Source organism: Atta cephalotes, assembly GCF_000143395.1.
Source record: "Atta cephalotes unplaced genomic scaffold scaffold00017, whole genome shotgun sequence".
Taxonomy (NCBI): Eukaryota; Metazoa; Arthropoda; class Insecta; order Hymenoptera; family Formicidae; genus Atta; species Atta cephalotes.
In genome coordinates this window covers 2,259,578-2,274,846 of record NW_012130081.1, presented here as the reverse complement: position 1 = coordinate 2,274,846, position 15,269 = coordinate 2,259,578, and the positions used below count along the sequence as shown (strand labels likewise).

Here is a 15,269-nt window from a genome sequence, read left to right as displayed (position 1 = left end):
TATGTGATAATTATTCTCAACTAGTTGATAATAATTGTTAGATTATAAATTCCGATTCGTGTAATAATTATTTCATAATTATCGCCATCGAACGGATCCAGCCATCGATACTCGATTCGAAAGCATTGGCAGTTATAACAGATCATGCAATCAATCCGATCTTTCCAAATACGGCGTCGTTCTATCGGTCGACGTAGAATACTACGAGGCCATTATTAAATTAGTTAAAATACAAATTCTAATAGAGTTCTCGCAACGAAATGACGAGATGAGCAGTTTTGTCATTAGACAGTCCACGCATATTCGTTGAGGCACGGACAACATGCCGATTTAGTTATACAAAAAGCACAAGTGCAAGAAAGTTCTTTTGGCGAACACTCAATATACTACTAGGGATGTTGAGAATGATTCGGCATTTTTGCCACGATGCATTTAACACGATTTTATACAAAAGAATGGAGAATCTGTGAAAGATTTTCGTGTTAAAAACGTACGTGCTAAAGATCGTCCGCCACATCACTGCGTCCTTCACAGAGCTTTGGTCCACTGCACTTCGGTCCATACTGTGATTCTCTTGTCGTGGCTTCCGAGCACTCGACGAACGAATACACGCAGCGTGTGACAGCGAAGCGTAAACTAAAGTGATCTATCGCGGTCGACTGGACGATTTTTCCGAACGTGTACCGTCCGCGACTGTCGATTGTTGCGTTCACTTTGGACATTGTTTCTCCTGACTTTTGACATGTTTCACTTTCTTTCTTTTTGTTTTTAAGATGCGCGATTCACGACGCGGCTGCTCACCTTAACAGGTTTGCAATTATGAGAGTGATGCTGGCGAGTAGAATGGTCGGAGCCATGCCGCAGCTTCCACCATGCTGCATAGCCGCCGGATGTTCACCTGCAATAGAAATGCAAATTGATTTTAGTTCCTTTATTTTTAAATCCGGACAATAGAAAGGGAGAAACAGGTTGCTCAAGAACAAAGCCATATGCCACAGTCGGATACTTTTGGGACGGATCTCATACATTGAGAAATTCATTTAGTTAAATCAATTAATTTCTTGTTTGAATATTGATAAAACAATTTAATTGAACTAAACTATTTGTAATATTTTACTTGTTTTTAATAAACATTAATATCTGATAAAGTTATTTATCAGGAACAAGTAAAATGTTATAATAAATGGTTTAATTTAATTCAATTAAATTATTTTATTGCATCAACCAAGAATTTGTTTGTTCAAATAAGAAATTAATTGATTCAACTAAATGAGTTTCAATATATACAATTTTTTAAAATACACACTTTTCCAAATATTTTTTAAAGATGTTAAAGTATATAGAGTCACTTAATAATTAATAAAGTATATAGAGTCATTTAATAATTAATGTATATTAAAATGATGAAAATTAATCTAGGTCATGAACGACCCAATTATATGTGCTACAGGATGAAATCATGTGTATATTACTGAGAGAGTTAATATACATTAGATTTAATAAATGTATGTAATATATGTATAATATATTTAAAATGTAAAACATAATTAAACATAATTAAATCTTAGAAGAACAACGCAAAGAAAAATCTAAACACTTTTATTTTAATTATTTTATTTGAATTATATATTATATAGATTTTCAAAACGAATCATATTTTTCATTTTCAATTTTTTAATAAGCAAAGTGTTAAAACAATTCTTCACTAAATAATCTCTTTAATTTTTTAAACATTGAATATTTAAGTATTAATTTAAGTATCGATATTTGCTAAATATATTAAATTCTTTCAATAATGGACTAACAATAAGAATACTTTTTCGATTATGCACGATAAGTGCATAATTTTATTCTTTTTTATTTATATATATATTTATTTATATATGTCAAAATAATAAGGCAAAATTATTTGAAAAAATAACAGATTCAAACTTTTTTTTATTTCGTATCTTCAATCTTAAATATCTTTATGTAATTTCTAATATTCATCTTTCTGCGATTAGTAAAATTAGTAAGATTATTATACAATTTGATAGTTGTTAGAAGTAATGTATAGAAAATTATTCGCAGAAGTTGAAGCAAATTCTATTGCATTTTATAGTTATCTATAAATCACGTCAGTTTCTTCGCATTGAATATTATCTCGAGTAGCTACATAACGCAGGAATTTAATTGTGCAACCCCCTAATTAGATTCATGATCTAGGTTAATCGTTCGTAATGCGTTAAACGCTAAGCAGGAACTTTCCAGCCTAACGACAATCTCTCTCTCTTTCTCTCTCTCTCTCTTTTTCTTTCTCTCGCTCTGGTAATTGGATCCTATATACAGGAGAAACAATCGAGACAATAAAATGCTTTATATTAAATATCTTCTACTTAAAAGTAAAAAAATTATACATTGATATACGATTATAAATTATAAATAATACATAATACAATAACAATACAAATCATAATAAAAAAAAAAAGAAAAACTTATACCTTCAATTTAAGAAATAGATATTTTTAATTTTTATAAATCAAATTTATATCAAATTCTAAAAATTTCTAAAAAATTACATATTATAATATACAGTGATAAGAGAAATATATCATTGTAATCCAACTTAAGATATATTTTAAAGGAAAATAAAAATTATGAATTTTATGTAATAATACACATATATAACAATATAATATGCATAAATATTTATTTTCAATATTCAATGACGATAATTTGTGATCACATTACCTATATGTTCTTTTCTTATTTATTATTTCTAGTTGTAAAATCTCTTACTAACAGCATTACTTTGATGTATTTGTTTACAAATGTCGTTTTCTCGAGCAATTTTTAAACTGTTGATTTTCAGTACAAATTGAAATACGTTTTCCCATATTTTTTTTAATAACGTCATCTTTTGCACATAGTCTCACAGTATGTTCGCGATAGATTTATAAAATCGTCTGTGCAATTTTCACATGTTACCATAAAGTTTCACGTCATGACAGAAAGGAATAACGCGTTTAACGTGTACGTATAAGGCGCTCTAGCAAAGGATAGAATGCGTGTCGTGATACGAACCGCGAGTGAAATATCGTTTTGTTCGATAATAACAGCAGCTACGGCGAGCACCACGTTCAAGCGAGGAAACAACAATTTCGCGTTCTGTGTGCGACGGCGCGGTATCGTGTCGCGTGTAACATTCGGCGGCAATAAAGATAATCACAGGTCCGGTGGCAGTGTATGGCATAACGACGGTTCCGCGACTCGGTAACCAGTCCCTTCGGTAAGGTCGCAATTTATGATCAAATTGAAAATCTCATCGAGCGGAGTTTACCATTCCGCGTTTACATGGTCCGTTATCAAAAAATGATACCGGCGCGGCTCGACACTCGAAATATCGACGGGCAAGCATGGCCGACGTACGTAATTGCGTTAATGCGCAGATAGTACGTGCCAAAATGGATAGCCCCCGGGTCGCATACAGGTTTATCGAGAAATAATTGAAATTTGCGGTCAATTTTGCAGAGTAATCAGCTGTGTTTGAAATAACGTCGATGGCCAATGTGTCGACCGCGGCGACCGGGTGCGCCCTATAAATTAATTATGCAGACGAACTGTGCCGCATTAATTTTCATCCGGCACCGGAAGCGGCCGCTCTGCGAGCGGAGCGCGCGTTCGCCGGGCGTTTCCGGACGAAAGTGGGCGCGATCGATGTCTCGATGGTTCGAAGGGTGGAAAGCGCACTACGGCCGTGCGGGGCGAACAGCTGCGTGGAAACCGTGGAAACCGTGGAAACCGTCGAAGAAAGCTTGTTAAGTTCTGCAATTCGATTGCCGTGCAAACGCGCACGGTATACACGGCAAGCGGTTTGTTGCCTGGTTGTCCGAAGGTTTTGTTGATTTTTGTAGCTTGCCGACGTGGAATGCTATGAATTCAAAAACATTAATTTAATCAGGGATTGAAGGGAGGCTAGCGTATTGTAAATTTATTGCGTTGTTGGCATGACGCGTGTAGCATCGATGTCGAAATGAAGCGAAACGAAAGTTGCAAAATATCGATGCAGGTTTTTTTCACTGAATATTGAGTAGATCACGTCATACAAATAAAGTGATGATGATGTAGTGTCTTTCGAATAATAATCAACTATATAATCGACTAAAACGATTGCAATTTTTCATCATAAATTTTTAGATCGTAAATCATAATCGTTTTGGTAATCATGGTATTATGAAGTAACACATACTTTTTCAAAATTTTTTAAACGTTTTTGTAGTCAAGTATTAAATTAAAAATCTGTCAAGGTAAAATTTTGCTGAAATTTTTACTGAAAAATAAAATATTTTAAATATTGAATTAAAAAATGTAAAAATAATCAATTCTAAATCGTATAAAAAATGTCATTACGTAAATTTGGAAATTAATTTGACTATTTCGTATATTTGTCATGTTCATATACTTTATTCTTTATTGAAAGGTCTCATTGCTAATTTTATTGAAATCAATTTATAAATGTCGATTTTGATTACAACAAAGGAAGCGCAAAAGATGTTGATTTCAAACGGTTGCAGCTGCAGTACGAGTTTCCCGAAACGCGTGCCGGGGCTGCGAGCTCGTGATGATTGACAGGTTGGATTGGTGAACTTGCCGAACAAGATATTACATGTGTTATCGCGAGCGCTACCGGCTGACAATAGATCAAAAGCGAGAGTATGCGTGCGGCATGGCGCCGAGTACTTGCTGCGACTCCAATATACGAGCCTGTCAAACTTTATGACGGGGGATTTCGATACTTGATGAATGAACGCGTGCCCGTCCCTTTCGAATGTCACACTTCAGGAACCCCCTGGCTTCCTGTCGCCGAACTTGCGTTGTGAATATGCAAGCGTTTATTGATGTGAAATTTGTCGTACGAACACAATTTTCCTGGAAAATTTTGCTATTCTCGAAAGCTGTCCCTGTTGAACAAATTTCCTCGGAAGGATCGTACGATAATGAAAAGGATGATATTTTGAATTTCTAAATTCTACTACTACACTACAAGAATACATTAAAGTTAATACAAGCAAAACTGTCTACAATAATGAAATACTTGAGATGACAGAAAGGAAAGATTAAAATATTTAAAAAAGAATCTTAATATTTAAACAAAAAGTAAACAATATTTAAGAATTTATTAACAAAGTATAAAGTGAACTGTATATTTCTGAAAATTATTTTACCTGCGGAAATGTGTGTAACAATTAAAATATATTATCTTCTAGAAATATTTAGAAACAAATGAAAATAAAAAATAATATTATCCGAACGCATAAAGAGTACCTATTTATACAATCAAGAATTTATCTTCAAAGATAAGGAATATGCGAAGTTTTTTTGTTTATATTAAAACGGAATATATTTATTGTATAAAATTGAGATCTTAGTAAATCATTTCTTAGTCTAATATGATGTTTTAGAGAACATCGCGTGACATTTGCTTCATATAAAAGCTATGCAGTCTATATTTACAAAATAATAGTCTACAGACTATTAATTTGCACGAAGAAGCAATGTGGAATTCTTAGAATTGAACTCACAATTAGACTATAGATCTAATTAAAACATTATTGTTATATAAAAATTTATATGTATATGTGTGTAAGAGATATTTATGCAGTAGTTTGTAGTGATGTGTCAGTGGCACGTAAATCATTTGTGTGTAAGTCCTATTTATATATTATAATTAATCGGCATATTTATACTATAGATTTTTAGGCTCCCCTTAATATTTATTTTTTACATTCAAGACTTTTTTAAATAAAAATTTCCTCTAGTAATACTTTTTGCATTCATGTATACATTTCAATGTTGTTATTTATATTTCACGATAAAATCCGAGATAAAATCAAAATATTGGATATAGTAAAATACGCAAGTTAATATGTAATTGTGTATTTGATCGAATAAGCTTGTTTAAAACTGGAGAAAAAAAGACATTGAGAATTTTTTCTCCAAAATGAATATCATGTAAATCCGATTGCGTTCTAATCGAAAACAAACGGTTAACCGTGAACTTTGATCGAATTGCGTGACGTTGTGGACATGAAAATGTGGTATTACAAGAATGCCGACATGGAAATGTTTATACGCCGGTACTTGGAGATTTTTCCGCATGCAATAGTTCTTGAATGTGTATATGCACGCGACGTTTATCGAAGAGCGTGCATATGACGCAGCAACCCGACTCAACTCGCGCGTGCTTCCTCGACGTAAAGAAAAGAGAAAAGGAAGTATGAAGAAGAGAAAAATCCAACTATATCGAGTAGAGACGGTATATCGAGTTACATAGCACAAGAAATGCTGTGTAATTTATGCAAATAAATAAAAAAGTCATTAATTCCATTCTCGAGTCTACCCAGTAATAATTTCACAATGCTCTGCAGCAATAAAGGAGATATTGCCAACCTGTTCAATAATATTAAGGTAATATGACGGATAAAATATTGCAGTTTGGTATTCTCGTTATTAGGTTAGTTTATAAGCGAATTACATTATATGTACATTGGAACGCGTAAACTGTCAAGAACTTACTTCTGACTTTGTTTATCGAGTGAGTCTGGCTTGTATGCGACATATCCGCGTGTTTGCGAAATAGAAATTAGTTGATATTTAAAGCAATAAACTCCCAATTTAAATGTTTTACAGTTTCTCGTACAAGTGTCAACGCAACGTAATTCGTATCATATTGTTTTTTTACTTTTACGAAAGCAATGATTAGGAAATATATTTGATAAGATAAAATCACATCCAAAAGTAAATAAGTATTATATTTGTCACATTTGTGGTTGTAATAATGAAAATTCGTTACGTAATTTCTGATTGGTTGAAAATTTAACAAATTATCGCATCATGTAGGACTTAGATAGCAGATAATGGTTAATATACCTATGGAGATATCCAGTGCCAGTGGGTTATCTGAAAATTTCAACCGCGAATATTCAGACGTTTCCATCGCGATATGTCATTAAGACAGCTTTGAGTATCCGAATATCATGGTTACCGGGTATGTCGCGTGAGGCGAGGGATGATGGGCTGCCGGATAAGTTCATGTCATAAAAAGAAGAAAATAGAAATTCGCTTACCATTCAGCACGTGGACCATTACGCTCGCTGGATTCGCGTTGCTAGGGACGCAGGTGTAATTTCCGCTGTCGGTCAATCTGGCTTGTGTCACCAGTAGTCTGCTTGTCGTTCCGGTATCCGTTTTCTCCGTCTCCAGGGAAATGCCGCCCCTGCGATGTACACTGAATTATCGTAGATACTTTGGCGCCATTCTCGTCATACACATTGCTACTTTGTCATTAATTCTCTTTGCAGGGAAAGGGTCGCAGTACGGAAACATCGGCAAAAAGTTCAATCGTGTATGGAACATAAATGGTATTGCAAACTTCATATCGCACGTTGTCAAATGTCCGTTGATAAATGTGCACAAATAAATGTGTACATAAAAAGTTTATTCGCATCAGATATAATTGATAAACATGAACGTACGATACACTGTAAAAAGATATGTAAAATTATGTTATGTAAAAATTATGTACGGTATTATAATAGAAATATTTCAAATTCCGCATTTTTACAAAAATTAATATTTTTATTTTTAATTGTATAAATATATTTCTATATAAAATAAAAAATTATACATAATATTAAAATTATACATAATATTAATAGTAAATTTTATAGTTTCTATTATATAACATAATAATAATGTATGTAATATATATAAATATACATTACATATATTTCCATCTTTATGTTCATATATCAATAATTTAGCATAAGAAAAATTGTAACTGTAACTTGTTCTCAAGTTAATATGTAAATAAAATTTTATAAATTTAACTTTAACTATAATTTACTTTTGCAAATTGTTTAATTATTATAAAGAAAAATAAATGTATTTATTTATTGTGATTTTACTTTACATATAAAAATATACTTTTAATAATTCAAAATTGTCCACTATAATTTTGTAATTTTACATATAATTAATTTTTTTACAGTGTATGCTAAAAACAATTGCAAAAATGTAACATTTTTAACATGTAATATTATATTATTCTTTGACATTGTAAGTGATACATTTTGCTAGAAAAAAAAAGTAGAAAAGAAACTACTTTTACATTTCTTCGTACGAAGCGTTATCTGAACTAATTCCTGACAAAATTGCCGGATCAAGGGTCATTTACTTTTTCAACTCTTGACGATTCTTCCCCGAATTGACGGGCTGACGAAAAGATTAAAGGCGGGATACTCCAACACTTTCCGCCCGATCGGCGCTACTGCAAAGTAGCGACCCGAAAAACTCAACCGAAGCCTTCCTACTCATTTAGCGAAACGAAGGAATTTTTACATCATCGAGATCTCCACCAATTATGCGATGATAGCAGTAACATTTGCGATCGAATGGAAACGTTTATGTATAAATGTATGCATATGTATATGAAGGAAAAAAGAATCATGAAAGGGGGGGATGCAAGACTCAATCAACATACAATGTTTTTAGAAATGTTTTTTAAAATATTTGAAAAATATTTTTAAAAATAATAGATTAAATTCCTTTTTTCAAATAAAAAAAACATTTATTTTAACATTTGAAGAAACTATTTCTTTAACGTTTAAAAAATATTTTATTTTAAAGTTTAAAAAAACATTTGTTTTTAACGTTTGAATAAAGAACAAGTTTTGGAAATAAAAAGAAAGATTAAACAATCATTGTCAGCAAAATATCGAACTATCAAAATACTTTATTTATTTTCATCTAAAGCCCAATTTTGGGGGCTTAAAGGCGATAGTTTTCAGTACCATTTCATTAGAATATATATGAGTGAGAAATCTTATATTGTTGCGCTTTTTATTCTACGCTATGTAGTTTTTATTTACGAATCATAGTATTCATTTAGCGATGATGTCGTATATTGCTTGAATAATTAATGTAAAATAAATATCAAATATTAAATATTATAAATATATAATATTAAATATTATAAATATTTAAAAAATGCTTTCAAATTATTATTTTAATTGAATAATTAATATAATATAAATATTAAATAAGTGTTAAATAAATATTTTTTCTAAATTATTATTTCAAATGAATAGTTATTGTGAAACAAATATTTTTCTAATAAATATGTTAAATAATGTTTGGTCTATTATTATTTCAAGTAAATAAATAAAATGAATACTTAAACGTTTAATAAATATTATTTTTACAATAAAACGTACAATGTATAATTAATGAAAAATAATTAATGAAAAATAAATATTTAAAAAAACATTTTAAAAATATTGTCTGCTGATTGAGAAAAGTAAAGCTGAAAACTCGATTCTTGCAATTTATACCTGGGACTATCAAAATCTAGCACGGCTCCTCCTTGATACCAAGTAACGCTACTAGGAGGTGTACTTCGCACATTCACTTCGCACGTGAGGCTTATCGTGCTACCCTTCTTCACGTAGACGTCTTCCGGTCCCAGAATCGTCGCCTGAGCAGCTGTAACATACGTTAAAAACCGTACGCTTAAATATTCCGTATCTATCTGTGCTAAGTGACAGGTTGCGATCGGTATGGAAACATCAAATCGTGCTTTTAATTAAATTTGCTTTGCATGACCTAAAATTTTACACAAGCGAGGCGTCTTTTATTCATGTGAAATTTTAAGCAATTAAACAATTATAATAGATTTGAAACTAATACTATTAATATGGCCATTAAACATTAATACAGATGGCTTATTATTAAAACCCTCTTCCATGTGTTATATTTCTACATGAAATTGTTATAAATTTTTATAATGCAATATTATTGTATATCTTAAAATATTACCAGTTTTATATTATCATCAAAGAAAAGATTTGCATTATATTTGTCTTTTCAAAATCAAGTGCGGACGTAATAAACACATATTTGCAATTAACATAATTGATACGTTTTGTGTTATCCACAAATATCATAACAGAAACAACATAATTGCATTGACATCAATTCGATTAGAATATTACATCTCATTTAGATGAAACCTTCCGCTAGTTTATTAGTTAGATATCAGTTAAATATTAATTAATATTATTTATTTAATATTAACGAATCTATTCAAGATATAAAATTTATCCATTTTACAAGTTTAAAAATATTATATTGCCGATAAATAAATCAATATAAGCAACGCATTTTTGTAGTTGAACTTCTTGTTTCGAAATTTTTAATTACAGTCGACGACTTTAAATTTAATTTTAATAATAATTTTAATAAATTTAATTTTAATAATTATTTGATGATTCCAACCTTATGACATAATTTATAAATGATCAAATAAACGAATCTCTCAGTGACTTTTGTACAATAATAAATTGAAATTGAAATAGATTAATATGTAAAAATGTTTGTAGATTATTTCAAATCAGCAAGATAATAATCTAGAATATACAAAGAAAAAAAGGAATAAAAATAATAATATATAATACATTAGAATTTGTTATTATTAACGATAATTTTCGCATGACAAGAAAATACGTTTTTATGTTAATAATTCAGTACTTACTTATTATTCAAATCATTGCTGCAGTTAAAAGGATTTAGAATACACATAAAAACATGCAAAGAAAACCATGCAAAATCACAAAAGACTAATTTGAAGAGATAGTCGAACATTTTCTAATTTATAGGGGTATAAAAATTGCCAATAAACTATCACTAATAGCCCCATAGTAGACTCTACAAGTCTACAAGCTAAATAAGTCGAGGCCGTACAAATATTGCTTGGGAGATATTCTCATTATGCTTGCATTAGGTTTTCGACGTTTCAAAAAAGGTTTCGGCGGGTGGTTCCACTGAACATTTAACGCATAGTATATTTACGACTCGCAATATTACAGCAGAGAATTAGCACGCGTTAGTGTCAGCTGTATCTGTGCAAAAAAAATTTGTCCGACAGTTCCGAACGTAACAACGCCTAAATGAAGAGCAGAGTGCTGCATGTATTTTACCTTCCTCATGCTACGACCTCAACTCATTGGTGAACGGAAACCGTCAGTGGCGGCTTGGTCATAAATATACAAAAAACGTTTATGCATTGTTACTGCACGTAACTAAATTGCGAATAATACTTCTAGCAGCTAGCACTGTAGTAAGTTAGCATTCAATAGCTTGGAAAAGGAATCTGCTCTCTGCGTGAGTCTAACCTGAGTTGAACGTCCGGTGAATGGCGTTTGGTGTGGTGATGGCAGGGACAGGGGCACTTTCTGGAATGGGAGGACAGAAAAGATATCGAGTTAATCGATTTCGTCAATATCTATTGCTTCGGGGGTTAGGAATTGAACTAATGTTGAAAGCACTATCAGTATAATATGGATCACGTATGCCTGTAAAATATCAAAGATAAAGAATATTTTTCAATGTTGGTTCTATCAAAAAATATTTCTCAAAGTTAGTTCTATTTTTTTTATTTCCTTCGTTTTTATGCATGTAAATTAAGATTATTGAGATTTTTTAATTTAATACTTTTTAAAATTATTTAACCTACTGCAATACGAAATCAAACTATAACGATCCAATAAATTCCTATTTAAAATCTCTTGGATTTAAGCAATAAATGAATTATCAAACCGAATTAATTGATGAGCAAATAAAATTACATGTTATTATTTTTCAACATTTTTTGAATATCCTGTAGATATTAATATTTATATTGGAACCTGTAATTTATTTCGTTTCCAGAAAACGTGTCGAATTCTTTTGTCAGATAAATTCTAATTGTCGAAATATTTTATTAATTTTGTATTAAGCTATTATATACATACATGTATGTAGGTGCTTTACGTATTGAAAGACGAAATCGATACTGTGCGCTGGTAATAATTAAAGTGACTGTAATATTATGCCATCACTCGATCAGAGAAATAGATGCAACAAAGCTAATCGATACTTTAGGATGTTCCTCACGTGACAGACATGCAAGCGGAAGCATTAATCACTTTGGTCATGCTGGTGCGTATTCGAGTTATCCAGCAGTGTCATTCCTGATCAATCAGGTGATAGACACTTATGAAAGCGTTCAGATATTCTTTCACCTATCGTAAAATTATGTAAAATATATTTACAACAGTATAAAATTATTACGGGATCTAGCTTAACCCTTTCACAGTTTTTCGCTTATATTAATTAAAATAAATAAAAGCTAATTTAAAAGTTATGAATTTAATGCAATGTAGTAAAATGAATTATAATAAAATATCTATTCAGATTTATAAGGTATAATGTATATAATATATTATGAACACTACATAACGTTAGAAAAATTAAAAATTTACAAATCTATGTTTAGTATATTATATATTTAAATATAATTTTAATATAAATTGTTCCTTTTTCTTTTCTCTCTATCTCTTTCTATCTCTCTCTTTGTCTTCTCTTGTCTCGTAATGAAACTTGTTTGGAAAGTGTATACTTTTTCTGAATTAAGCGATCCATAAAAGGGTTATCTGAATGAAATTCTAAAGGCTTTACGACCTTGATTTTACCTTCGACTTTTAACATGAAGGCTAAATTCATTTTGGGCTCGGTGTTAACCTGGCATTCATAAATCCCAGCGTCTCGTGGTTGAATATATTCGATCCTCAGCGTCCATTCGTCGGATGATTCGGGATGCTTAACGGAAAATCTTGCGTCCCCCGTGTAAGCGAGGATCGATGACGTCAGGATATGCAAATCTCTCTTACGTATCCAGGAGATCTACAAGCAAAGTAAATGCTCAATTAGATTCTATCCGCTTGAGTACCGACCATCGATTTGCTTATCTGAATAATTGATGCGATTATTGATGTAATTGCACTTTCATTTAGGAAAATATTATCATATTACAGTTGCAACAGTTGCGTTTAATGTCAAGGAAAGGCTTTAATAAAGTTACGTCCTTTCAGAAAATTTTTAACATCCTATATTTAAAAAATTTGATAGAATTTTCTTGTCATAGATTCAATTTTAATCATAGATATACTTTATACTATTTATTTTATACTGTTATACTATTACATTAGATGATTAGATATTTTCGAGAGATATGTTTTGTAATCGAAATAGAGTGGCAGGAGAAGAGCGATCGAATCTAGTCTCAATTCATCAGATGATGGCAATTAGTCGATAGCGCGATTAATCGACTCTTGGTTAATCGGTATCCAACTATCCATTTATTTGATCAATTATGTCGGCCGTCATTAATTCCTGATACTGCTGTCCGAGTCAGTTTAAAAAGCAACATCCATTTCAGTTTAGCTGTCATAGAAAATATTTCGAATTTAACAATAACTTCCGTGACTGCATAGGCATGTAATGCGTGAACGATCGGTTCGACCCATTGTTATAATGCTTCCAGCACAAACACAATGTGTAACATTTCGTCCGCGCAAACGTTAAATATTGTCAGTCCGTGTCGCAATAAATATTCCATTCGATCGATTGCATCGTCAATTGTTGATCGATCAAGCACGTTACCTGTGATAATAACTGAATTACCACACTGTTACATCAAAATTGCAGTGTAATCTGAAATTTGTCGCAGTTTGGTGCATACATGTCAGCGTGTATGGCATTACAAATGAGGTATTACATTTTCGTGGTTTACAACATCGCCTATTAAGCTCGATAATAAACGGTTTTCGCGGTTTAACCTTTCGGATTTTGTGGATTAACACGTTATAATCGTGATAATATCAAGAGATAAGAGCTGTATAGATTTTACTAATTGTAAGATTTAAATTGCTTTATAGGATCGTATATGATAACATAAACTATAGAAATCAAAGCCTTAAACAGTTTAGCTGGATGTTAAATGCTTGTAAATGTATGATTCTTGTGTGAATTTATGTACTACGTATGTAGTCTCCAGAAACACGCAAGATCGAAATGATTTTTTGATCTTGAAACGTTAACACTACTAAACTACAACAATAATATCACGAGTTAAATTGACTAGAATTTAATAAATTTTTTATTAGATGCTCATTCGCATCTTTGAAACGATCTTAATAAAATTGAATGATCTTAATAAAGTTGAATGACATATTAAAATCTGTAAATAATTAATTCTTATTGCGAAAAGTATTACCTCGGCCGGGAATCGAATCCAGATCTCTTGTATTCCGTGCGAGCGCAAAGCCTTAAATGGTCTAGCTAGATCTTAAATGTATGATTCTTGTGAATTTATATATTACGTATGTAGTGCGCTAAAATGATTTTTCGGTTTTAAATTGCTCTATTAAGAATGTTTTAATTTTATAAAAAATCTAGTATTTTCTATTTATTAACAAATAAAATTTCTTAATAGTTATTTTATTTCATTTTTTATTTCATTTCTAGCATATCAAATAAAAAAGTATTATTACATAAATTACTGAACGATTTCAATCTTTATTTCGTATTATTCGTTCAATCCTAAATTGTACGACGCTTCTCTCTTAAAGTATTTGAGACCGTATTTGAATTTAATATGAAATAAAAATCTCCCCAATTCGAGGGAAATTTTGTCGATCGAATCATTTTATTGAATTGCTTGAATCCCTTCCAATGCTTCGGGCTGACGCAACATCGATATTGTTTAATCGATAGCAATGGCACACGTATAACGGTCGGATTGGAAAAACGCATTAAGTCTCCTCAGACTCACAGGGGTAGTTTGAGACAGCCGTTAAAGGTTGTCTCTTCGAGCCACCCCAATAATTATAGAAGTACGTGCTGACTGGCACACCTATAAGACGTCCTCAGCGTCCCTTCCGATTCGCCATCCAGCTTCCGATTCACTTCCAGTCTTAGCAACGGCGCGCGGTAGATTGTTAAACGTATGTTCTTTCCGGATAGAGGATGCTCTCTCACCCCCCATTCATTAATTATTCTCCATTGCATCCTTTTGAAAATTACCTCGATTTTAGAATGATCCTTCCGTGCAAAATTGGATAAGTCTTTTATATTAATTTTATATTAAGCAATTGATAAGGATCGATTTTTGATCCAACATGCTGTATATAAGAATCAAACTTATACCATTTTCTATTATTGCTGTTGGGCCGCTCTGGAATCTATTGCTTGGAAAAGGAGATATTTTACAATTTTATCATTGCATGCCAATTCTTCGCAAAATATTCTGATATATGTCTGTAAGATACAGAAATATCATCAGATAATACCTTATCTTTTACTGAAATATATATATATATATATATATATATATATATATATATATAATAATA

General features: G+C 31.3%; 1 protein-coding gene across 1 annotated transcript in view; it reads right to left on the bottom strand.

Moving 5' to 3' along the window:
• Window positions 1–797: 797 nt before the first annotated feature.
• Window positions 798–15,269, bottom strand: part of LOC105618633 (lachesin-like) — a 38,563-nt gene continuing 24,091 nt past the window's right edge. Inside the window, exons 3-7 of the mRNA XM_012200163.1 lie at window positions 12,549–12,759; window positions 11,211–11,270; window positions 9,372–9,522; window positions 7,107–7,255; window positions 798–898 (exon numbers count right to left, since the gene is read on the bottom strand). Coding sequence (XP_012055553.1) covers window positions 798–898; window positions 7,107–7,255; window positions 9,372–9,522; window positions 11,211–11,270; window positions 12,549–12,759 — 672 coding nt within the window. The remainder of the gene's footprint in view (window positions 899–7,106; window positions 7,256–9,371; window positions 9,523–11,210; window positions 11,271–12,548; window positions 12,760–15,269) is intronic.